The sequence below is a fragment of the Phocoena sinus genome, chromosome 14 (genome assembly GCF_008692025.1).
Source record: "Phocoena sinus isolate mPhoSin1 chromosome 14, mPhoSin1.pri, whole genome shotgun sequence".
Lineage (NCBI taxonomy): Eukaryota > Metazoa > Chordata > Mammalia > Artiodactyla > Phocoenidae > Phocoena > Phocoena sinus.
Genome location: NC_045776.1, coordinates 39,136,307 through 39,161,243, shown reverse-complemented (window position 1 = coordinate 39,161,243; position 24,937 = coordinate 39,136,307). Strand labels below are relative to the sequence as shown.

The 24,937-nt window shown below is 37.5% G+C and overlaps 1 protein-coding gene across 2 annotated transcripts in view; it reads left to right on the top strand.

Annotated features, from left to right (window-relative positions):
- Positions 1-24,682, top strand: part of ELP2 (elongator acetyltransferase complex subunit 2) — a 44,640-nt gene extending 19,958 nt beyond the window's left edge. Inside the window, exons 12-22 of one of the 2 annotated variants that reach the window (XM_032602457.1) lie at positions 742-891; positions 3,700-3,888; positions 6,206-6,275; positions 6,804-6,899; positions 7,055-7,112; positions 7,728-7,800; positions 16,706-16,898; positions 18,519-18,640; positions 20,170-20,303; positions 21,063-21,176; positions 24,124-24,682. In XM_032602457.1, coding sequence (XP_032458348.1) covers positions 742-891; positions 3,700-3,888; positions 6,206-6,275; positions 6,804-6,899; positions 7,055-7,112; positions 7,728-7,800; positions 16,706-16,898; positions 18,519-18,640; positions 20,170-20,303; positions 21,063-21,176; positions 24,124-24,280 — 1,356 coding nt within the window. In that variant the 3' untranslated portion in view covers positions 24,281-24,682. The remainder of the gene's footprint in view (positions 1-741; positions 892-3,699; positions 3,889-6,205; positions 6,276-6,803; positions 6,900-7,054; positions 7,113-7,727; positions 7,801-16,705; positions 16,899-18,518; positions 18,641-20,169; positions 20,304-21,062; positions 21,177-24,123) is intronic. The other variant, XM_032602458.1, reaches the window with a different exon arrangement.
- Positions 24,683-24,937: the final 255 nt, after the last annotated feature.

Genomic DNA, 24,937 nt, shown 5'->3' with positions numbered 1-24,937 from the left:
CTGACCATACTAATCAGACTTGGCTTTGAATGACCTTTTAGCTCTTTATACAAATATAATTTTCCTCTAAAGTTCAAGTTTTACCACCACTTGAGTTGTTGAAAAAGAAGCTCTGTGGACCAGGCATATGACATTTTCTGTATTTCATTTCACTGTTTGTTTATGTGGTTGCTGATGCAGGTTCCCTCAGGAGGTGGACTAACTATGTTTGATTTAACCTCTGTCTTCTACACCTGCAGCTCTTTTCACTTAATAAAGCAAGTTGGTCAGGCACACACAATCTACAGACTCACATTACACAGTGCTCTACTGTTTAGTTTGACAGATAAATACTCACATAGTATCTAGTATGGGCCAGCCTTGTACAAATATAGATTCATCTAATTCTTGTAACAAACGTATGATCTAGGTAGCTCTTTTACAGAAGGGTTAATTGAGGCACAGAAAGGTTAGGCAGTGTTCTAGGAGGCAGTCATAAATGATGAATGGAGGGGACTTTCCCAGGGTTACTGCTTTGAAGGACACAATGCATGCTTGAATGTTTAAGTTCTAATATATTGATACTTGACTGGAAAACAGATCCTATTACTTTAAGTTCCCATCTTGTTTACTTAGCTCTTCACCTTGCTTGAGGGCTAAGGTCTTTCCCATATCAGACCTGAGGGATGAAGGCATTATCAGGTTTAATTTTGAGTGATGGTCTTTGATTATTTTGATATGTCATGAGCACTTTCATTGCAGAGAGAGTGGACTCCAGGGATTGTTATTTCTGGACACTTTGATGGTGTCCAAGACCTAACATGGGATCCAGAAGGAGAATTTATCATTACTGTTGGTAATGACCAGACAACTCGACTTTTTGCTCCATGGAAGAGAAAAGACCAATCACAGGTAAAATGTCTTCCTACTTGACTGATCCACTTTACAAAACATCCATGAGCACATGAAAAGTGGGGCAGCAACATTAGCCATTAGGGAAATGCAGATTAAATCCATGATGAGATGCCACTGCACACCCTCTAGAATGGCTAAGGTATAAAATACTGACAGTAGCAAGTGGTTGTAAGGATGCCGAGTGACCGGATCTTTCTTACATTGCTAATGGGAATGCAAAATGGTATAGCCACTCTGGAAAACGGTTTCGTATTTTCTTAAAAACTGAAGCATTCCAAAGAAGACATACAGATGGCCAACAGACCCATGAAAAGATGCTCAGCATCACTAATCATCAGGGAAATGCAAATCAAAACCACAATGAGTTACCACCTCACACCTGTCAGAATGGCCATCATCAAATAGATAACAAATATTGACTGTTGGCCAGGAGGTGGAGAAGAGGAGTCCTCGTGCACTGTTGGTGGGAATGTAAGTTTGGTGCAGCCACTGTGGAAAATGGTATTGAGGTTTCTCAGAATATTAAAAATAGAACCACCCCATGATCTAGCAGTCTCACTTCTGGGTATTTACTTGAAGAAAACAAAAACACTAATTAGAAAAAATGTATTCACCGCTTTGTTTATTGAAGCATTATTTATAATAGCCAAGATATGGAAGCAGCTAAGTGTCCATTGATGAGTAGATAAAGAAAATGTGGTATATAGGCAATGGAATATTACTCAGCTATTAAAAAAATGAAGTCTGAAATATATGCACAACTGAGTCACTTTGCTGTACAGCAGAAATTAACACAACATTGTAGATCAACTACTTCAATAAAATTAAAAAATAAAAAACTTTTAAAAATGGAAAAAAAAATGAAGTCTTGCCATTTATCACAACATGGATCTAGAGGATATTGTGCTGAGTGAAATAAGTCAGCTAGAGAAAGACAAATACTTTATGATCTCATATGTGGAATCTAAAAAACAAAACAAACGAACAAAGTGAAAACAGACTTATAGATACAAAGAAAAAAACGGGTGTTTGCCAGAGGTTTGGAGCCAGGTGAAATAGGTAAAGGGATTAAGAGGCACAAACTTCCAGTTATAAATAAGTCACAAGAGTGTGATATACAGCATAAGGAATATGGTCAATAATGCTGTAATTACTTTGTATGGGGACAGGTGGTTACTAGACTTACCATGGTCGACGATTTTGTAATGTATTTAAATGTCGAGTCACTATGTTATACACCTGAAACTAACATAACACCACATTTTATTTCAACTGTATTTCAGTTAAAGGAAACTTAAGCATACACATATTCTTTATAATTCAAACAATTAAAATGTTAGCTGTCAAAATGTGTTTACTTCAGTTCCACATAAAAGTTCTCATAATACCTTGTAATTTTAGGTTTAACTCATTAGGAAACACTAACAAGGGAATTCCCTGATGGTCCAGTGGCTGAGACTCTGTATTTTCACTGCCGAGGGCTCGGGTTTGGGTTCGGTCCCTGGTCAAGGAACTAGGATTCCACAGGCCGTGTGGCGCAGCCAAAAAAAGAAAGAAACACTATCAAGTCTGTAGTAAAAGCTAATTTCTAACATCATATAGTGTTAAATAATAGTGGTCGAGGCCAGTTTTTGTTCAAAGAACTTTTCAGGCTTGGCCCTGAGCTTTAAAAAACTGCAATAAAACTTTACCACTGATAAACCATTGAACTGTATACTCAGAGAAACTATAGTCAGCTTCAGTTTCTGATAAAAATTCATGGAACTGACTCTGGGTCAGTCTATGAAGCTAATGAAATTGGCCACTGACATTTCTGCTTCAGCAGCATGTGGTAGATTAAAATTGGTAGAGTTGAGGACATTGGGAACAACACTATAGTCAAGTAAAAAACAAGGCAAATAATTTTGGAGTGGTTTTCTGTGGCTCTTGGTAATTTGTTATCAGTATAACTCAGTTGTTGTTTATTCATGATCCTTTAAAAAAAATCAATAAATCAGACTTTACCAAAATGTGAAATTCTACTCTTTTAAAGACATTGTCAGGGGAATGAAAAGTCACAAACTGGGAGAAAGTATTTACAAAACACATACCTGATAAAGATTTTTATCTAGAGTATATAAAGAACTTTTTGGAACTCAGTAATAAGAAAACAATCCATTTTTTAAAAAAAGGGGGCAAAAGATGTTTATCCAAAGAAGATGTATGGATGGAAAATAAGAACAGGAAAAGATTCTCAACACCATTAGTCATTAGGTAAATGCACATTAAAGCTACAATGAGATACCATGACACCCCTATTAGAATGATACAGTTGAAAGGCTGACTGCACGAGTGTTGATGAGGGAGGGTGTGGGCAGCTGGATCTCTCATACACTGCTGGTGGGATTCTAAACTGTACAGCCACTTTGGGAAATCATTTGGCAGTTTCTTAAAAATTTAAATATACATCCACATCATCCAGTTATTATAGCCATAGGTAATATTTACCCAAGAGAAATATATTCATGCAGATTTATACACGAAAATTTGTGACTTTTTCTAGTAAGACAAAAACTGGAAAACAACCCAAATGTCTGTAAGTAGGTGAATAGATCAACAAGTTGTTGTATAGCTGTACAAGGGAATACTGCTCAGCAATAAAAAGTATTGATCTGTTGATAAACAGAACAACTTGGATGAATCTGCCCCATGGTCACATTTCCAGGGCATAATGAATGATTTTGTGTCTGGTATTTTGTGATTGTTGAAAAGAATTCAGTTTTTGAAACGTGTGATCATTTTTGTTTATCTTATTTTGATACCCAGGTGACCTGGCATGAAATTGCAAGGCCTCAGATACATGGCTATGACCTGAAATGTTTGGCAATGATCAGTAGGTTTCAGTTTGTATCTGGAGCAGATGAAAAAGTTCTTCGAGTATTTTCTGCACCTCGAATTTTTGTGGAAAATTTTTGTGCCATTACGGGCCAGTCACTGAATCACGTGCTTTGTAACGTGAGTATTCCTCTAAATGTTTTAACTAGATCTAGTTAACCCTTCATATAAAATTTTAGGGCTTCCCTGGTGGTGCAGTGGTTGAGAGTCCACCTGCCGATGCAGGGGACATGGGTTCATGTCCCGGTCCGGGAAGATCCCACATGCCGCGGAGCGGCTAGGCCCGTGAGCCATGGCTGCTGAGCCTGCGCGTCCGGAGCCTGTGCTCCGCAACGGGAGAGGCCCGCGTACCGAAAAAAAAAAAAAAATTTTAGAAAGTTTCACTTAAGGCTGTAAATGGAGTATATGGGTAGAAAGAAAGTCAAATCATTTTATTATTGGCTTGACAAACTTTTGTGTGCACTGTGGCAGGCAGTAAATTAAATATTAATATAAGAAATTTTGTAACAGTTAAGCCCAAGAGACTGTAAAGAATTAAAATGTTTAAATTAAGGCACGAATACTATGCGTCTTCACTGTGCTTGGTAACTATGATAAAACAAAGCATAATAGATGGGTCATATTTTCAAGGAGATTGCCATCTAGATGTAGATTAGGGGTAGTGGACAATGGAACTAATGTACCTGTAATTTTTAGATGAAACCAGTTAATTGCTAAATCTTGTGACTAAAGTAATTTTCATAGGAGGAAGTGGTCGCTGTAGTAGAATAATGAGAAAATGGGGCTTCATTTGAGTTTTGAAAGGGTAAGTTTTTATTAATGTTTGTTTATACCCTTTCTACAAAAGATTTGAGCACTTACAAAAATACATAGGTTATAAACATTATAAAGTAACCAGTTATGAAGGAAGGGAAAGTAAGTAGGAAGGTAGTTGTGTTACACAGAAGTGCACATCATACAGTCTGTTGCAGTACTTAGAGTTGGGTCATGAATTTGCTTCTGATCTTGAAAAGGATGAGTACAATTTTGATAGGCAGATGGAAGGACAGAGAGCAGTGGGGTGGCCAGAGCTGCTTGAATGAAGAGTATATAGAGGGAAATGGAGGGGCTGGGGGAAAGTCAAATGGTGGAGGACCTTGGGAGGCAGGCATAGTTCAGACTCTGGTACCAGCGGAGGTCCCTAAACAAAGAAAGTGATGAAAAGCACTTTGGGGTGAAGAGTTATGTGGAGCAGGATACCTTTGAGCCCAGAGACTTTGAAGGCGGGGACACTAGCACCAGTCTGGGTAAGACTGGAGAAGAAAGTAAGAGTCATTTTAAAAGAAATGTCCAACTATGTTTCTTGGAGTGTATCATGGGTGCCTCAGGCCACAGGCTCTCTTGATTAGGTAAAGGAGATGAAAGATTCTGTTATGCTGTTTCTAATGCTAATGGACAGTGGAACAAGATCAAAAGGGAGGCCTCGACTGGTTATTATACCGTGCTGAGCATATGGTGGTGGAGGGCAAGTTGGTTTGAGGATCTGACAATTCTAGGGATTGAAATGTGGTTTTAGGATTCCATAAGAGGCTAGTCCCAGGTGTATATTCAATTCTGTGTCCTAAGATACAGGACTCCTGTAGACTGGGAAGCCTCTTGCTGCTTTTTGGGTTTGTTCCCATACTAAATGTTGGGGTATATAGGAATGCCTCTTATTGCTCTTTTCCATGGTGTTTTATTTTTCTTGTTTTCTAAAATAAAGCATCCTGCGTTTCAGGTACCTATTCTTGGTGATGGTTTAAGTTCCCATAGCTCATGTTTGTGTTCAGTTCCAGCCCCTGTATTAAAATTTAAATTGTAAGAAATGCTCTTAGCTTATGGACATGTGCCGATTTTGATGGTTAGCATTTGTTTCATATGTAATAATTGATATTGTAGGATATAAGCAGATTATTGCCACTTCAAAGGGCAGTCTGTTACAAGGTTTTAAAATATTCAAAATTTTAAATATGTTTAATGAAAATACTGTGTGCCTTCCTGGGAAACATGTGTGTTTATATGAGCATCGCCAGGGATGTGCCTGTGAGACTCTTGGAAATAAAGCTCCAGGCCTTCCATTCTCAGCCCATTCTTTGCTAGAAGCCAGCACAGTGCTTTCCTTGTCACACCCTGACACCCATTGAGCTGTCAGGGTTCGATGAGCTTGTGGATGAGAGGATGCCCGACTTTATGGATTGGGTCGGGGCTGGGGATTAGCTGGAGCCTCTCTGCTGGAGAGTGATTGCTTAGTATTGCATCTCTCAGTTCAGGAAATGGAAGTATGGGCAGATATCCACACAGAATGGTAAAATGGTCTTTACACTGCTTCTCAGCATTTGTGAGCGTAACATTTTTTTATAGTGACTGAGGTAACAGTAACTTTTAGCATTTAAAACATGTATCATACTTTTTATTCCAGCAAGATGGTGATCTTCCAGAAGGAGCTACCGTCCCTGCTTTGGGATTATCAAATAAAGCTGTCTTTCAGGGTAAGGCTTTCATCTCCAAAATTACTGAACCTATAGTGGTGCTTAAAACCTAGTTACACATTTGTATATTATGTACCTAATGTTCATTACAGGTAATTTATTATTTTTAAAAATCATAGTACATGCATCTCTCTTCTATAAGCTATTTCATGGTAAGTATTCTGTATACACATGCAGACCCTGAAATAGGTGCTGCTTTTACAAAGTGTATTTCATGGAGCACTCACAACCACAGATGCTAATGTGGATAGCTTGAAAAATGTGTTCCACAGTTTAAAAAGTTTGGGAAACATTAGGTCAAAGGAAAAGGAAGTAATCTATGGAATTGACCAGTGCTCTAAGGAGCGCATTTGGAAAATACCAGAGTAGTGGAAATACCCTTGGCTTTGCCATCACGCGGATACAGCGTTGAATTACACTGCCTTCAGGTACCACTATTTTCTAACTAGTGGCCTTAATATTGGGACATGTGCAGGAGACATAAAGTTGGTGACTACGTTCATGATGTTGATGTTTGTTTTGAACTAGGAGATATAGCTTCTCAGCCTTCTGATGAAGAGGAGCTGTTAACTAGTACTGGTTTCGAATATCACCAGGTGGCCTTTCAACCCTCCATACTTACTGGTAAGAAAACGCAAAAAGATGGTTCGCTAGAATCATTAGTACAGTACACATAGTATGGAGTCTGTCACCACTGACCTCAATAAGTGCTGCAGAATTCACTTGTTTATCTGCATGAAAGTGGAAAAATTAATTGCAATGCTATAAATTTATTGTAGAACCTCCCACTGAGGATCATCTTCTGCAAAATACTTTGTGGCCTGAAGTTCAAAAACTGTAAGTTAAAGTGTACTTAGCTCTTTAGTCTGATTCGATCGTAACTTGTGATGCCCCCTTCCCAACCAGTTTGATTTTCTCCTTTGCTTTCCTCTTACCTACATTTTCCCTCCTGCTGTAAACATCTCTTGATGGCCTTCATAAGGGGTGAAAATCAAACTTCACATAGATATTTATATTGCTATGTATTATATTTACTAGATTTATTGGTCTTGATTTTTAAAGTAGAGAGACATAACACTATTTTTTTTCCTTTTTAAAAAAATTTTTAAGTTTTGTTATTCACTTGGTCTTTTTTTTCCTACAGTGTTTCCCTATCAGGACCTTTCTATGGTTTGTTATTTATGGTAGTGGCTGGCTGGCGGTGAAAACTTGTATTTTAATCTAGTTGTTTGAATAAGTTGTATTACTACTAGGAAGTTGGCATTTTTCTCCAGTCTCTGCTTTTACCCCAAATATTTACCTAGACAAAAGTACAATGTTTCTTAAAAGAACTGTGTGTTAGCTGGAGAGGTTGATTTCTTCCCTCATTTAAAAATTTTGCAGCACAAGAATAGGTACATTTACTAATTACCTACTTACAGGGGTCATCCATTTTCTCTTTTTAAATTTTAGATACGGACATGGTTATGAAATATTTTGTGTTGCTTGTAGCAATTCAAAGACACTGCTTGCCTCAGCTTGTAAGGTAGGGCATTTTACTTTTTTATTCTACTTGGTCACAGGTTATTTGAGTCATCAGGCTCCTGCAAGCTTAGTAGTGATGGAGGCAGAATTTGACACGAAAGGCCACAGGTGCCTGATTTTTCTGAATCTTGCTTTCTCAGTCTCTTTTCCATTCTGTCCCATCAGAAGCTTGCAGTTGCCTTTTAAATCTGTTTCAGCTGCACATTTTTGTTCTTAAATACTTGGTTTGAGCTGATTTATGCCCCTACTCAGAAACTATTTAATCAGGTATCTTAAAATGAGAGCTAAAAATGTGGTAACATAAATTTTTAGTAATGGGAGTCCTGGAGACATGAGAAGGTGAAACCCTGCACCGTGTATGCCATCTGACCATCTCTTGAGGACACTGTGGGTGCTGACCTAAGTGAGTAGAGTCCCTTGGCCCTTGCCACGGTGAGGCAGGATGGTGGCCAGCTCAGTGAGCCACCAGCACGTGACACTGCGGAATAGTGCATCTCAGACATCTGCCTGGGAGAATGATCTTGAACTTGCTATTCAGTATTTATCTATATACTGTGGAGGATTGTGTGAAAGGTCCGAGACCTACACATTCCCCTAACTTTCCTAAAATTTATTTATTAAAACACCAAGAAAATTTATTTATCTGTTTTAAGCATGTTGATGAGAGCTGCCCACCTGGATGGGCACCTATGGGGTTTTTTTGTTTTGGGGGATTTTTGGTATGTTTGTTTTTTGTCCCTGCTCTTGCTGTGGTTTCTTGCTACTGGCCTGTATTGAGGGACATCCTAGGAAATAATTGTTGTGCTCCTTCTGCCCCACCCCCTTGTTTGTTGTCCTCTTTGTGAGGGTGGTACTGAGAGGGTGGTACTTCCTTCTGTTAATACAAGGGCCTTTGGAAAGAATAGGGCATAAGTAGCAAGAATAACTGTGCTTCTACTCAGCAGCTAATTTGTGTCTTAGGGCACTGTCAGTCACATAATTATTTTCTCCTTTTCAAGTTGGCTCACTTGTAGCAAGTATGTGCATTTCTTTTTTGAACTAACATTTTTAGCTGCTTTATTTAGGTGTCATTAGCGTGCTGTCAACTGCATGTTGAAAGTGAACAATTTGATAAATTCTGACATATGTTTATACCTGTGAAATCATCACTGCATATCAAGATAGTGAACATACCATCAGCCCTCCAAATTTCCTCTGCCCCATCCCTAGTAAACCACTAATCTGCTTTTTATCATGATAGAGTAGTTTACATTTTCTAAATTTTTGTATGAATGGAGTCATATAGTATGCAGTCTTTTTCATCTGGCTTTTTTCATTTAGCATAATAATTTGAGATTCATCCATGTTGTAGCATGTATCAGTTGCTCATTTTTTTTTTCTGCATAGTCTTCCCTTTTACAGATATACTACAATTTGTTGATCCATACACTTATTAATGGACATTTGGGTGATTTCCAGTTTTTGGCTTTTATTAATAAAGCAGTTATGAGTATTTGTATACAAGTCTTTGCATGGATATATGCTTTCATTTCTCTTGAGTAAATACATATGAGTGGAATTGCTGGGTATATGGTAGATGTATATTTAAATTTTTAAGAAATTGACAAACTATTTTCCAAAGTGGTTGTACCATTGTACAGTCCCACTAGCAATATATGAGAGTTCCAGTTGCTCCACGCCCTCACCAGTGCATGGTATTGTCAGTCTTTTTAACATTAGCCATTCTGATAGGTTTGTAATATCTCATTGTGCCTGTAATTTGCATTTCCATAATGATTAAATGATGTTGAACAGCTTTTCATGTGCTAATTTTCCAACTGTATGTCTTCTTTGATGAAGTATCTGTTCACATCTTTTGCCCAGTTCTTTATTGTATTGTTTTCTTATTACCGAATTTTGAAAAGCTCTTTATATACACTGGATACTACTTTATCAGATATATGCTATGTAGGTAGTTTTCCCCAGTGACTTTTCCTTCATTTTCTTAACAATGTTTTTCAAAGAGCAGAAGTTGTATGTTTTGGTGAAGTCTAATTTATCAGTTTTTTTCTGTATTGGGTTTGTGCTTCTAATGTAGTATCTAAGAAATCTTTCCCTGGGACTTCCCTGGTGGTCCAGTGGTTAAGATTTCACACTCCCACTGCAGGGGGCGTGGGTTTGATCCCTGGTCAGGGAACTAAGATCCCGCATGCTGTGCAGAGTGGCCATAAAAGAAAAAGGAAAGAAAGAAATCTTTGCCTGACTCAAGTTCTTCTGCCACATTTTGTTCTAGGAGTTTTATAGATTTTAAGTTTTATGTTTAGAACTATGATACATCTTTTATTAATTCTTCCTGTTGTATGGAGTATATATTACAGTTGATTTTTTTTGCATGTGGATATCCAGTTGTTCCATCATTATTTGTTGAAAAGACTATCCCTTCACCTCGTACCTTTTGCATCTTTGTCAAAATTAGCTGTCCATATATGTTTGGGTCTATTTCTAGACTTTATTTTGTCCTACTCATCTTTTTTTTTTTCTTTCCTGTTTTGATGCCAGTGCCACAGTCTCTTTAACAACTATAGCTTTTTATACTGTGTCTTGAAACCAGGAAGTAATTGTCTTCTAACTCTCTTCTCACTTTTCAGATGTAGTTTGGATATTCTAGGTTCTTTACTTTTCCACATGAATTTTATAATCAGCTTGACAGTTTCTACAAAAGTATGTGCTGGAATTTTGATGGGGATTGCATTGAATCTATAGATTAATTGTGGAAGAATTTTAACAATATTGAGTCTTGACACATGAATGCAGTATGCCTCTCATTTATTTAGATCTTTAATTTCTCTCAGGGTTTTGTTTGTTTTTTTTTAGTAAGCCTTTTATCTTGGAATAATTTTATATTTAGCAAAAGTTGCAGAGATAGTACCTAGAATACCATTATACCTCCTACCCAATTTTCCCCAGTGTTAACATCTTAATATTATCAGGAATATTTTGTACTTTTCAGTGTCAGGTCTTACACATATTTTGTCAGATTTATCCTTATTTCATATATTTTATGTCTGATTGTTCATTGCTCACATAAGGAAATGCAGTTGCTTTTTGTAATCAGTTTTTTATCCTGCAACTTGCTAAACTTATTACTTCTTATAGCTTTATTGTAGATATTGGATTTTCCACATAGATGCTTATGTTGCCTGTGAATAAAGAAAATTTTACTTCTTCCTTTCCCATATGGATGTCTTAACGTTGACTAGACGTTGTAACATCAGAAGTCCTCACCTATTCCTCATCTCAGCAACAGAATATTTAGTTTTGTCCATTAAGTGTTATGCTTGCTGTGGATTTTTTTTTATGGCTCTTCTTTATCAGGTTGCAAAATCTCCCTGCGGTTCCTAGTTTGCAGAGAGTTTTTATCAGGAATGGATGTTAGGTTTTGTCAGATGTTTTTTCTTTATCTCTTAACATGATCGTATGTTTTTCCCATTTTAGTTTATTAATGTGGTGAATTACATGGATTGATTTTTCAAATGAGGAACCAACTTTGCATTCCTGGAACCAAACCCCAAATGCTTATATTATATATATATATTTTTTCAATTATTCTTTTTATTGAGGTATAACTGATATATATATAACATTATATTAGTTTCAGGTGTGCAACGTAATGATTCAATATTTGTATACATTGTGAAGTGATCACCACAATAAGTCTAGCTAACATCCATCATCATACACAGTTACAAGAAATATTTTTTTCTTGTGCTGAGGACTTTTAAGATTTCAGCAACTTTCAAATACGCAGTGCAATATTAACTATAATCGCCATGCTCTATGTTACATCCCCCTGACTTCGTTATTTATAGCTGGACGTTTGTACGTTTTGACTCCCTTCACCCATTTCATCTATCCCCCAGTCTTGGCTTCTGGCATCTCACAATTCATCCTCTGTATGTCTGTGAGCTTGGTGGTTTTTTTTATTGTTGCTGTTTTTAGATTCGGCTTATAAGTGAGATCGTACAGTATTTGTCTTTGTCTGACTTATCTCACTTAGCATAATGCCCACAAGGTCTATCCATGTTGTCACAAATGGAAATATTTCATTGGGTTTTTTTTTGTTTTATTTTTTGTTTTTTTTTTTGCGGCACGCAGGCCTCTCACTGTTGTGGCCTCTCCCGTTGCGGAGCACAGGCTCCGGACGCACAGGCTCAGCGGCCATGGCTCACGGGCCCAGTCGCTCCGTGGCACGTGGGACCTTCCTGGACCGGGGCACGAACCTGTGTCCTCTGCATCGGCAGGCGGACTCTCAACCACTGCGCCACCAGGGAAGCCCTCATTGTTTTTTATGGCTGAATACTCTTCCACCATGGTGTGTGTGTCTGTCCGTTTTCTTTATCCATTGATCCATTTTCTTTATCCATTTGATGGACACTTAGGTTGTTTCCATATGTTGGCTATCATAAATAATGCTGCAGTGAACATGGGGGTACACATATCTTTTCAAGTTAGTGTTTTTATTTTCTTTGGGTAAATACCCAGAAGTGGAATTGCTGGATCATATGTTAATTCCAGTTTTAATTTTTTGAGGAACCTCCATACTGTTTTTCATAGTGGCTGCACCAGTTTACATTTCCACCAGCAAGGCACAGGGTTCCCTTTTCCCCATATCCTCTCCAGCACTTATTCCTTGTCTTTTTGATGATAGCCAGTCTAATGGGTGTAAGGTGATATCTCATTGTGGTTTTGATTTGCATTACCCTTATGATTAGTGATGTTGAGCATCTTTTCATGTTTCTGTTGGCCATGTATATGTCTTCTTTGGAAAAATGTCTATTTAGATCCTTTGCCTATTTTTTATTTATTTATTTAATTTTTTTTATATTTTGCTATTCAGATGTATGTGTTCTTTATATAGTTTTTATATTAACCCCTTATCAGATGATTTGCAAACATTTTCTCCCATTCAGTAGGTTGCCTTTTCATTTTGTTGATGATTTCTTATATTTTTATATATTGTTGGATTCAATTTGCTAAAATTTTGTTTAAAACTTTCATATATAGTATGTGAGAGACATTGATGTGTAGTTTTCTTTCCTTGTAATGGCTTCATCTGGTTTTGGTATCACAGTAATATTAGCTTCATAGAACTATTTCCTCCTTTGCAATTTTCTGGAAGAGTTTCTGAAGAATTGGTATTTCCTTTTTTAAATATTTGGTAGAATTTCCCAGTGAACCAAACTAACCTTGAGTTATCTTTGTGGGAAGGTTTTTAACTACCTATAATTTTTTAAATAGATGCAGGGCTGTTTCATTCAAGATATCTAATTTTTCGTGGGTGTACTTTGATGGTTTGTGTCTTTCAGGAAATTTGCCCCTTTTATCTGATTTGTCATATTTATTGGCATAAAGTTGTTCATAGTATTCCCTTTTGATCCTGTTATTACCTGAAGAATCCCTGGTGATGTTACCTTTCTTATTCCTGTTATTGGCAATTTGTCTCTTTTCTCTCATACCCTCTTTTTTTTTTTTGGTGGGAGAGAATTCTGGGAATTGACCAGGAAATTAATGAGTTTATGATTTTATTAATATTTTCAGAGAACAAGCTTTTGGTTTATTTATTTTATTTATTTTGATTTACTTTTGGCTGCATTGGGTCTTCATTGCTGCATACGGGCTTTCTCTGGTTGCGACGAAAGGGAGCTACATACACTCCATTGTGGTGCACTGGCTTCTCACTGTGGTGGCTTCCCTTGTTGCGGAGCACAGGCTCTAGGTGCACAGGCTTCAGTAGTTGTGGCACGTGGGCTCAGTATTTGTGGCTCACAGGTTGTAGAGCACAGGCTCAGTAGTTGTGGCACACAGGTTTAGTTGCTCCGCGGCATGTGGGATCCTCCTGGACCGGGGCTTGAACCGTGTCCTCTGCATTGGCAGGCAGATTCTTAACCACTGCACTACAAGGGAAGTCCTCATTTCTTTTTCTGTCTCTAATAAGGTTAAAACTGAGGTCATTGATTCTAGATCTTTCTTTCTAATATAGGTGTTAAGTGCTATGTTTTCCTCTAAGTATTGCTTTCGAGGCATTCTGCAAATTTTGATACGTTGTGTTTTCATTTTCATTCAATTAAAAACACTTTCTAATTTCTCTTTGATTTTATTTTTTAACTTAGGTTATTTTGAAATGTATTAGTTTCCATATACTGAGTGTTTTTCAGATATCTTTCTGTTACTGATTTCTAATTTAAGTTTATTTTGTTCAGAAAACATAGTATGACTTCAATCCTTTGATATTTAATCTTGGTAAATTTCCATGTTCTTTTGAGAAGAATTTGGATTCTGTTTATTTTGGGTCGAGTGTTCTGAAAATATGAATTACATTGGTTGACAGTATTGTCTTCTTTACTCTTTTGGTTCTATCGTGAATGGCATTTTGAAATCTCTAACTATAATTGTGGACTTGTCTTTTAATCCTTATAGTTCCTTCAGTTTGTACTTTATGTATTTTTGAAGTTCTGTTGTTAGATCCTAAACATTTATGATGGTTATTTTCTCTTGATTAACTGACTAGTTTCTTATTATGCAATGAACCTCTTTACTTCTGGTAATATTTTCTGCTCTGAAGTTTACTTTCTCTGATGTTAGTGTAGCCACTCCAGGTTTCCTTTGAGTAGTGCTTGAATTATGTATCTTTTTCCATCATTTTACTTTAAGCTGTTTGTTTCCTTTTATTTCAAGTGGGTTTCTTGGAGACAGCATGTAATTGGGTCTTGCTGTTTTTCTCATCTTGATAATCTTTCATTTTAATAGGGGTGCTTATTAGATCATTTGCATTTGATGTAATAATTGATATGATAGATTAACTCCTTTCATCTTGCTATTTGTTTTCTATTTGATCTATCTGTTCTTTGATCCATTATACTTATTTTGGATTAAGTGATGCCTTTTTATGATTCCATTTTATTTCTTTTTTTTGTTTTGTTTAGTAGATATGACTCTTTGTTATTTTATTGGTTGTTTCACATTTTATACTATATATCTTTAATTTACCACAGTTTACCATCAAGTAATACTGCACTATTTGTGTATGAGAACATAAGTATACTTTCATTTCCTTCTACTTTGTGGTATTGTTTTTGTACATTTTACTTCTTCACAGAAATCCCACAATATTATTTATACTTTAACAGTTAATTATCCCTAAAGATATTTAAATAATAAAAATATTTTTTCCATCAGATATTATTTTCCTGCTGCCTACAGGATGTTCTTAACATTCCTCATAATGCAGTTCTGCTGGTCAGGAATTTTTTCAGCTTTTTGCCTGTCTGAAAAGGATCTATTTCTCCTTCACTTTTTAACAGTATTAGTGGTGGCTAAAGAATTGTTGGTTTTCCCTTAGGTACTTCAAAAATGTTGCTCCATTTTCCTCTGACTTGCATTGTTTTGGATGAGAAGCCCACTGTCATTTTTCTTTGTTACTTAGTAATGGTTTTTTTTCCTCCAGCTGCAATTTTATATTTTTCAGTGGTTTTAAACAATTTGATTTCTGTTGTATAGTTTTCTTCATGTTTCTTGTGCTTGGGTTTTATTGAACGTCTTAGATCTGTAGGTTTATTGTTTTCATTGAATTTGGAAATTTTTTGGCCATTATCTTTTTAAGTATTTTTTTCTTATCCTTTTGCAGACTGTAGTTATATTTGGCTGCTTGACGTTGTCATAGAGTTCAGTGATTGTTTTTTTCTTTTTCTTTTTTTCCTACTCTGTGATTCATTTTGTCTTTTAGGTATCAGTGTTCTTTGTTGCCAGATACCTAATATTTTGGAGTGCCATTATTTCGTGTATTTTGTCTGATCTTTTAGTTTTTTTCACACAAGAGAGTAAATCTGGTCCCTGTTACTCCATATTGACCAGAAGTGAAAGTTTCTAAACTACTAATTACACAGTTAATACACAGATGTATTCTTCTTGTAAAATATTAAAGTAGTATGGAGGTTCCTCAAAAAATTAAAAATAGAACTATACCATATGATCCAGCACTTCTTCTTTTGGCTGTTTATCCAAAGGAAATGAAAACATTAATTTATAAAGATATATGTACCTCTATGTTCATTGTAGCATTATTTACAATAGCCAAGATATGGAAGCAACCGAAGTGCCCATTGATAGGGGAATGGATAAGGAAGGGGTGGTGTGTGTGTGCGTGTGTGTGTGTGTGTGTGTGTGTGTGTGTGTGTGTGATGGAATATTACTCAGCCTTAAAAAAGAGGAATGAAATCTTGCCATTTGTGGCAACATGGATGGACCTGGAGGGTATTATGCTAAGTGAAATGAGTAAATAAGTTAGAGAAAGACACACACCAAATGATTTCATTTATATATGGAATCTAAAAAACAAAACAAATGAACAAACAGAACAGAAACAGATTCATAGGTACAGGGAATAGACAGGGTGTTTTCAGCGGGGTGGAGGGATGACTGAAGTAGGGGTTTAAGAGGTATAAACTTTCAGTTATAAAATAAGTCACAGGGATGTAAGGTACCCATAGGGGATATAGTCAATAATATGGTAACAACTTTGTATGATGATGGATAGTAACTAGACTTACTGTGGTGATCATTTCATAATGTATAAAAATATTGAACCACTATGTCATATACCTGAAACTAATATAATATTGTATGTTAAATATAACTCAATTTTTAAAATTGTGATTTCAGTGCCAGTCTCTAATTATTCATCATTTCTAATTCCAGTCTGTCTCTTCTCAGAGGTTACACCTTGTTATAGTATTTATAGTATTTTCTCAGAAGTTGTTTTTTTTTTACACAGATACATAAAAAATACCATAGAAACAATATATTATTTTGAAAAATGTTTTCGGTTCATTTCACTTTAATTGCTTTATTGTTTCATCTCTGTCCTGTAGGCAGCTAAGAAAGAGCATGCAGCTATCATTCTTTGGAACACTGCATCTTGGAAACAGGTGCAGAATTTAATTTTCCACAGTTTGACTGTCACACAGATGGCCTTCTCTCCTGATGACAAGTTCCTACTAGCTGTTTCCAGAGATCGGACCTGGTCACTGTGGAAAAGGCAGGACACAGTCTCACCTGAGTTAGGTAAAACAGCTGCTGGTTGGGAAGATTATTAGTGAAACAGTTATGTCCATTTACCTACTTTGAGCAGCTATTGTGTAAAGAGAAATAGAAATGATAACAGGGTGAAGGGCAGAGTCTGGTTGTTGTGAGTCTTTCAAAGTTTTGTGATAACTGAGGAAGACTTGACCTTCCTTGTAAGGATGATATGTATTCAGACATCTCAGTTAAAGAAACATAAAAATCTACATGTAGAAAATTTGGATTTCGCAGATGGTTACAGAATGCCACCATAAAACCAAATGGATGATATATACTGAGGATTTTATGGGACAGGAATAATGAATATACAGTTAAATTATGAAACTCAGAAGGACCATTGTCTTTACCATTCACCTACCCACCTCTGTCACAGTGATAATTGGGAGGGGGTGTTTTAGGCATCCATTTGTGAATAACATGACCCCTGGGCAAAATGTTAACACACCTACCTGCATTCTACTTTGGATCTGGCATAAGTTGAAAAAAAAAAAAAAAAAAAAAAGAAAAGGAAAAGGAAAAAAAGCTTCGTGTGATTGCAGCAGTAGCCTATTCTTATTCTTCCAGTTTCATTGAGTAGGTAAAATCTAGAGAGCGTTTAAAGTACTTTGTGTTGTTTAATCCTGTTTTTAATTTTTCCATTGATAAAACCTACTGCAATTTCATCTTAGGATATTTTTAGTCCTTTGGGTTTTTTGTGTTTTAGAGAATACCAGGGACTATGACACATATTGAGCAGTATATGTTGTAACAGACTGATTTCATTTGCAACTAGTGATTTCCTAACATGCAACTTTTACTTTTTTAAAAAAGTTAAAGTGATATTATACTAATAACAAATCCTTTAATTTGCTGTATCTTTATGGATTGTGGATTAATAGATACATTAGTCTACCCTCCATACACAGTTATGTCTTTTACGTTTAGTCCCTATGAGGGCTAGAAGTTAGTTACCCTACACTTAAAATATTGCAAGGGAAGAGATTTTTTTTTTTTTTTTTTTGCGGTACGCGGGCCTCTCACTGTTGTGGCCTCTCCCGTTGCGGAGCACAGGCTCCGGACGCGCAGGCTCAGCGGCCATGGCTCACGGGCCCAGCCGCTCCGCGGCATGTGGGATCTTCCCAGACCGGGGCACGAACCCGTGTCCCCTGCATCGGCAGGCGGACTCTCAACCACTGCGCCACCAGGGAAGCCCGGGAAGAGATTTTTTTTTAAGTTCGTTTTTTTCTTTTACATTATTTAAGGGTTCATTAGTCTTTTTTTCCATAGCTTAATACACAGATCTGGCTACTTCCTGAGTAAGTTTAAATTTCATCAGGCTTCTTCCATAAGCATAAATTGAACTTTTAGTTAAGTGTCCAGAAGATGTTTGTCATCAGTCACTAGAGAGTGACTAGTCAGTATAAAAGCATTTCCTACTAGAAAAATAACTGTATGCACATAGCCTTCTGGTGAGGGATCAGCTGCCTGGCCTTGGTTGCAAAAGTCTGTGTACATAAATTGATTGTTAAATTACATGTTGTGTATGGCATTTAAGCATAGCTTTCTAACAGGTAAAAAACTGCTCTCTCCACTTTGTGACTAGTGCATATGTGTTTCTTTCAGACCCAGTTTTCAGTCTCTTTGCCTTCACTAACAAAATCACCGCTGTGCACAGTAGAATTATTTGGTCTTGTGATTGGAGTCCTGATGGCAAGTATTTCTTCACTGGAAGTCGGGACAAAAAGGTAATTTTTTTTAACTTAATATTTTTTCAAATGTAAAATAATATTACAGGTGTGTTTGGATAAAAAGCACGTAATCCTAATTTTCTGATACATCTTTTAAAAATCAGTTTATTTATTTCCTTCTGTGTTTTTCATATGCATACATAAAAAGGCTTTTCTTACTTGTTAAATTCTATAATACATGTCTCTGAAATATCAAATACGAGAAGAAGTCCCTTCAGACACATGACTATCAGATGGCTCCAGTAGGAGAAAAAGTAGTAAAGGAAATGGGTCAGGACTAAGAAAGTAGGAGAGCAGGAGTGGATGGAGGGACATAGGGAAAGACAGTTTCTGCTTTTCTTTTTCATACTTTTGGGAATTTAAAATTCTTTCTATAATGAATGATTATTACATTTTTCATTCAGCGAAGGAGGCGGGGTGTGTGCCTGTGTGTGTCACGAGCCGTGAAAAAAATCAGAACAAGTTAGCTAGCAGTAGGTTCTTGACCATGACCCTCGCCCTTGTTCTCTGGGAAATGTTCCCCTGGCCTCTGGTCTTTCCTCTGTTTTCATGCCCTTTAAAGCATCCTTTCCTTTTTCTGCACTTCCTGCAGACCAGAGGCGCTGAGGCACTTGAGCGTTTCCTCTCCTCTCCTGCCCTCTCCAGTCACAGTCATGGTACAAGTTACAGAAGCAGAGGACTAACACAGCATGCTGTCACTCAATGAAACACTGAAATGTTAGCCTCTGAAGTGCTTTCTCTCAGACCTTTACTTCTGTCATTTGCCTATTCATTTCTTCCCCGGCATTTGTCTTCCTACTCTGCTAGCTGCTCAGGCAGCAGGACTGCTTCTGCCTTCCAGTCAGGCCTGGTAGCAGATGGTCCAGCTGTGGCTGTCACAGTTAGGTCAAGGCTGAAACGGACAAAGCATCATCCGCCATGCAGTCTCAGAAATGCACTCCTACTTGCTTGGGCGGAGCCCTCTGCTCAGAATCTTGCTTTGGTCCTGCGTTTTCACTTCCCTCTCCATTTCTTTGTGACCATTCACACCCTTCTGAGGCATGAGCTTCCAGGAAAGCCTCATTTCTTATGCGGTGTATCATCAAGGTTAGGGCCTCCCGAGTGAGCTGAGCTGATTCCATGAGCAGTGGGTGGTGTAGAAGAAGAGACGGGGACTTGGTTGGTTTCATGCCTTTTGTGGTAATTTCTTGGGGTGGTGCACGAGCACCTTGAGGACATGGTGGACAGAATCTCACTGGATCAGAACTGGTTTCCTGAGTGTAAAGAGCAGGCTAAACACACCTGGTCTCTGGGCGGGGACAGTCATCTTTGGACCAGCACAGTTGGGTAGTTGAGGTCTCAGAGACAGGTATCTGCTACATGGTGGCTTCTCTGTGATGCTTGAAATGCTCAGAAGTCCTGGAACACAAATGAAAATGATGCATTTTTTAAAATGTCAGTGTCCTCTATGCCATTGAAACGCTCTAATGCATTGCTAGAAACCTTGCAAAGAGAAAGTTTCACAGAGTTTGATCTGTTTGTGTTAGGTGGTTGTCTGGGGTGAGTGCGACTCCAGCGATGACTCCACTGAGCACAGCATCGGCCCCTGCTCCTCCGTTCTGGACGTGGGCGGAGCTGTGACTGCCATCAGTGTCTGCCCAGTACTTAACCTTACCCAACGGTCAGTCTCTGTGTGGGGCTTCATCTTATGTTTTCTTTAAGAAGACCACTTAGTTTCTCAATGTGTAGCCCTCTTATACTTTCATCTTTGGGTTCTCTTAGCTTCCAAGTTAACTATTTTTTTTTTTTATAATGCTTATGTTTCTCATAGGATTTCTTTTTTGTTTTTAACACCATTTTATTTTATCTTATCTTTCTGATCAACCCCTATTTATTTATTTATTTGTTGGTTGGTTTGGCTGCGGTGCGTGGCTTGTGGGATCCTAGTTCCCAGATCAGGTATCAAACCCAGGCCCCCCCACAGTGGAAGCTCAGAGCCCCAAACACTGGACCACCAGGGAACTCCTCTCAAAAGAATTGCTAAATTGATAGAGCTTGATGATATTCAGTGTGGTGAAATAGAGATCGGGAGTGTGGCTTTTGAGAGGTTCTTATTTCACCAAATTTAGGACTGTGGTGCTTTCTCTGTAACAAGTATCTTCAGTAGAACAAAGGTCTCTGCTGCCAGCCAGGGAAACACTGGCTTATAGGCCTTGCCAGCAGAGGGCAGAGGTAAAACTGTGAGCATCCTCGATGGAGAGGAGGCTCTGTGAGCGCACAGTAGAGCAGCGCACTGGATCCTGGACCCGAATTTTAAACAGAGTCCTTTGTAAGCCAGAGACAGTTGGGAGCACTGAAGAACTACTTTAGATTGGTGATGATGGAGATAACAGAAGTTCATGCTAAATTAATCACTGTCTTTCCCTTCCCTTAAAAACAGATACGTTGTTGCAGTAGGATTAGAGTGTGGAAAGATTTGTTTATATTCTTGGAAGAAGACTGATCAAGTTCCAGAAATAAATGACTGGAGGCACTGTGTAGAAACAAGTCAAAGGTATTTCCTTCCTGTTTTTGCTTCCATCAGATTAGATAGATATCATGGAGTCTTTAGCAGCAAATCTTATGTCACATTTGCATGGAGAGAAACACAGATCTGTTCATGGTGCTTACTGCTAATTTGTACCTCTGTTTTTTGACAGTCTCTTGAGATTGACATTTATTACTATACTGCACTTGTTTTTTAAAAGTTTATTTGACCAAATTGCTTGTTTGCATGATACTGTGTTTACAGACAACGCATTGGAGATGAAAGTGATTTTCATAATGATGAGTTTCAGAATTTGACTAAGTAGAATCTTAGTAAAATTTAATTCAAAATGTTGGTGTTGTTTTGGAAATATTATAGATTGTGTTTGGTAGCCGAATCTCGTGTTTGAACACTTTAGCTCACATCCTGAGATGGAGTAAACCGTCAAGTGCCCCTCAAAGCCCTGTGACCAGCCTTCAGGCAGAGTAAGTGCTCCTGAGCCTCGTGCCCTGGGCCTGGGCCTTTGCCACCTGAGCTGCTCAGAGCACCTGCTATTTACAGCCTCCTCCTCATTTGCCTGCTTAGACAGCAGGGAACACTTTTTAATCTACTTCTTTACCCATTTCATTAGTTAAAAATGACTAAACTTTCAAAAAGTCATTCATGTCATTCTGTGTTAGATTTGTTTTAGGATTCTTCAACCTTCATGTATTTAAACTATCCAAAATATAACTTCAAATACAATTCCAAACAACAGCATCATGAGGAAGGTCATTGGCTTGATGCCGAGAGACATATTGTACAAGATGTACCTTCCAGGGGAGTTTGTCTCCTTACCAGCAAAGCATGTTAATGCTCATGATAATTGTATTTATTTAAATGTATTTAAAATGAGATCTGCTTTATTACTGCTGTCCTCATGGGTTCTCTCCCACCTCTCTGATGCTGGGTTTAGCTGTTGAAACAGTTCATGCTATTGGCTTACTGAACAGAGAGGTATCCAATGAAATTCCATGTTTCAGGCACTTGAAACTTCCTCTCTTCCTGGCCTCCCCTCCTCTTCTTTTCCTTCCTTTCACTTTGCCCTACCCATGATGCTTGCTCTGCCTCTGCCTAGTACCCAGACCACTTCTGTGGCCTGAATGTGGAACAGTGGCAAGAAGCCCCTCAGAAAGTATGGGCAGGGGACATGTACAGAATTTGAGTTTTTCATTTAAAATTTTTTTAGTCATTGTGGTGACTTTGGATTTGCAAGAACTAATTCCTGGCTTACCTTATATTATTTGGATTGCTAATATTACACTTATCAGATTACGAGTACTTTTCAAATGAAAGGTTTTGCTGATAATGAAATATAAACGAAGGTAATATAAGCAAACACTGCCTTCTAGGTTGGCTCCCCGAACTCCCTGTCTTCTGTAATATAAGCAAACACTGCCTTCTAGGTTGGCTCCCCGAACTCCCTGTCTTCTAAATGTGATCTGTTAACACGCTGGATTTAAAGAACATTACCAAAAAAGAAAAGAAACGAAACATACCATCTCAAAGCATATATAGCCAAATAAGTACTGTCCCTCAAAGTAACTTCTCTGGGAAGCAAAGTACTATATATATATATATATATATATATATATATACTAGTCTAAATATATTCTTGTTTCAGTGATGTCACTACTTCAAATCATTCTTTTAATGAAATGAGAGAACTTTAATATTAATCCAGAACAAATGAGATCCCAGTGATGTTGCTGTTACTTAAAATATTTTTGGAACTTCTCTTTAGGAGCTGTGTTCAAAACTAGCTTACCAGTGATGCAAGAAAACCAATTATGATACCTTTTATATAAAGTTTTCCTCATTTTGACCATTCACTTTTTTTTTTTTAGCTTAACCTTCATCTTATTTATAAGCTCATATCCAGATGACTTTTGACTTCTTTCAGTAATCAGATTCATCCTCAAAGGAAGATGAGCTCTCATTGAGAATACTCAGGTCGTAGTCTGTGTGGAAGCATTTCCTTTAGGAGAATTTCAGGAAACACTGCAGCATTGTTGGAATGTGTGGACCCTTCTAGAGTGGCCACTTGTAAGGGCTCACAGTCATTTGGTGACTTAGGTTCTGGTGTGCTGATTTTTCTAAATGTGTTTCATCACTTCGAGGCTATACTTCATTCTTTTGATCCTGAGAGTGCGTTGGTGACAGGGACTCTCAGAGTCTGCAAGTATAATTTGTGAGCTCAGATATTATTTTCAGTGTTTACTGCTTTAAAACTTGCACCATATTCACCTTATTCCGTTTTGGTTTGGAGGACTGGTTTGCAGGTTAAATTTATAGAGGATATTATATTTCATAGAGATTTATTAATAATCTATGTTTGGTAGCATCCTAGGTTAGCCATGAGGATGGGGGCTGGGGGTAGTGTGTTAATATGAACATCTTGCCCAGGGTCATGCAGTTACAGGTCACATTGGAGACCAAGGTTCTTTCACTGGGTAGTCTATTAAATCTTTCACTATCTTTTCTTACCCAGCAGTAAATAATGAGAGTAAGCGTCCATTCAAGTTACAGGGATGTCAGAAGATCAAATATAGAATATGTTGCAAAGTTGGAATTCTTTAGAAAAGAAACACATTTAGTAATGTTACCTGAAAGACTGATTTTAATAGTTAAAATTGATGGTTAAAGCAAAATTTGACATAAATGCATTGTCTATTTCTTGCTCTTTTTGGTGGTATCCTTGGTCAGTAAGTAAAACGTTTTCAAGGCTAACATAAAATTGCTGGTGATATTATAAATATTAGTGATGGTATTTTAAAACCTGTACATTTAGATGGTCAGGTTTTGACTTCTATTTATGTTAACAACACTAATAGGAAGAGCATACTAACTGAATTAATATGCAGGTGAGCACCCAGAAAAATATTTCATAGTCATAGCATACATTCATTTCATGATTTCTCTATCTTTGTTTTAGCCAAAGTCATACACTTGCTATCAAAAAATTATGCTGGAAGAACTGTAATGGAAAAACTGAACAGAATGAAGCAGAAGGCACTGAATGGTTACACTTTGCAAGTTGTGGTGAAGATCACACTGTGAAGATACACAGAGTTAACAGATGTGCACTGTAATGGACTTAATGACTGCAAGCATATACTCGTTGGTGTCTTAAAAATATTTATCATGTAAATAGATAACCTTTCTTTACCTCATAATTTCATTGCATTTCATGCTTAAGACCTAAGGCAGTAGTCCTCATGTGAGTCTCAGACCCTTTGAAATATGATGAAAGCTACAGACTCTGCTCAAAATGTTTATATACACACAGTCTCAGAACCTTGCCCATACTTTCAGGGATTCAGACCTGCATCTGTGTGTCCCACATTGAGAGCCTCTATTCTTTCTTTCTTCATGAGCAAATTTGCCTAATTTTGTGTCATTTCGGGCCTTCTCTTTTCAAAAGTTTGGGACGTTTCATTATTTACTACCCTCCTGTGAGGGATAGCCTCAAAAATAAAAAGAGATAAAACCCAGATTACTCAACTTTTATTTTAACAGTTTTTTATAAATACGCAGACCACACAAAGTGTGGTCTTGACCCCTCCCTCCCAGTACACACCAACCATTCTAGGAATTTGGCAGGTTGTGAGTTGAACTGTAGTTGGTCCCTTCTCTTATTCTTTAAAAGTACATAGATGCTTCCTTCAGAGTTTGACTTAAAGTGCTTAAAGTAACTGAGAGATATAGGGGCTGGAAAGTAGCGTCGGAATCACCTGAATTTCTGTGAA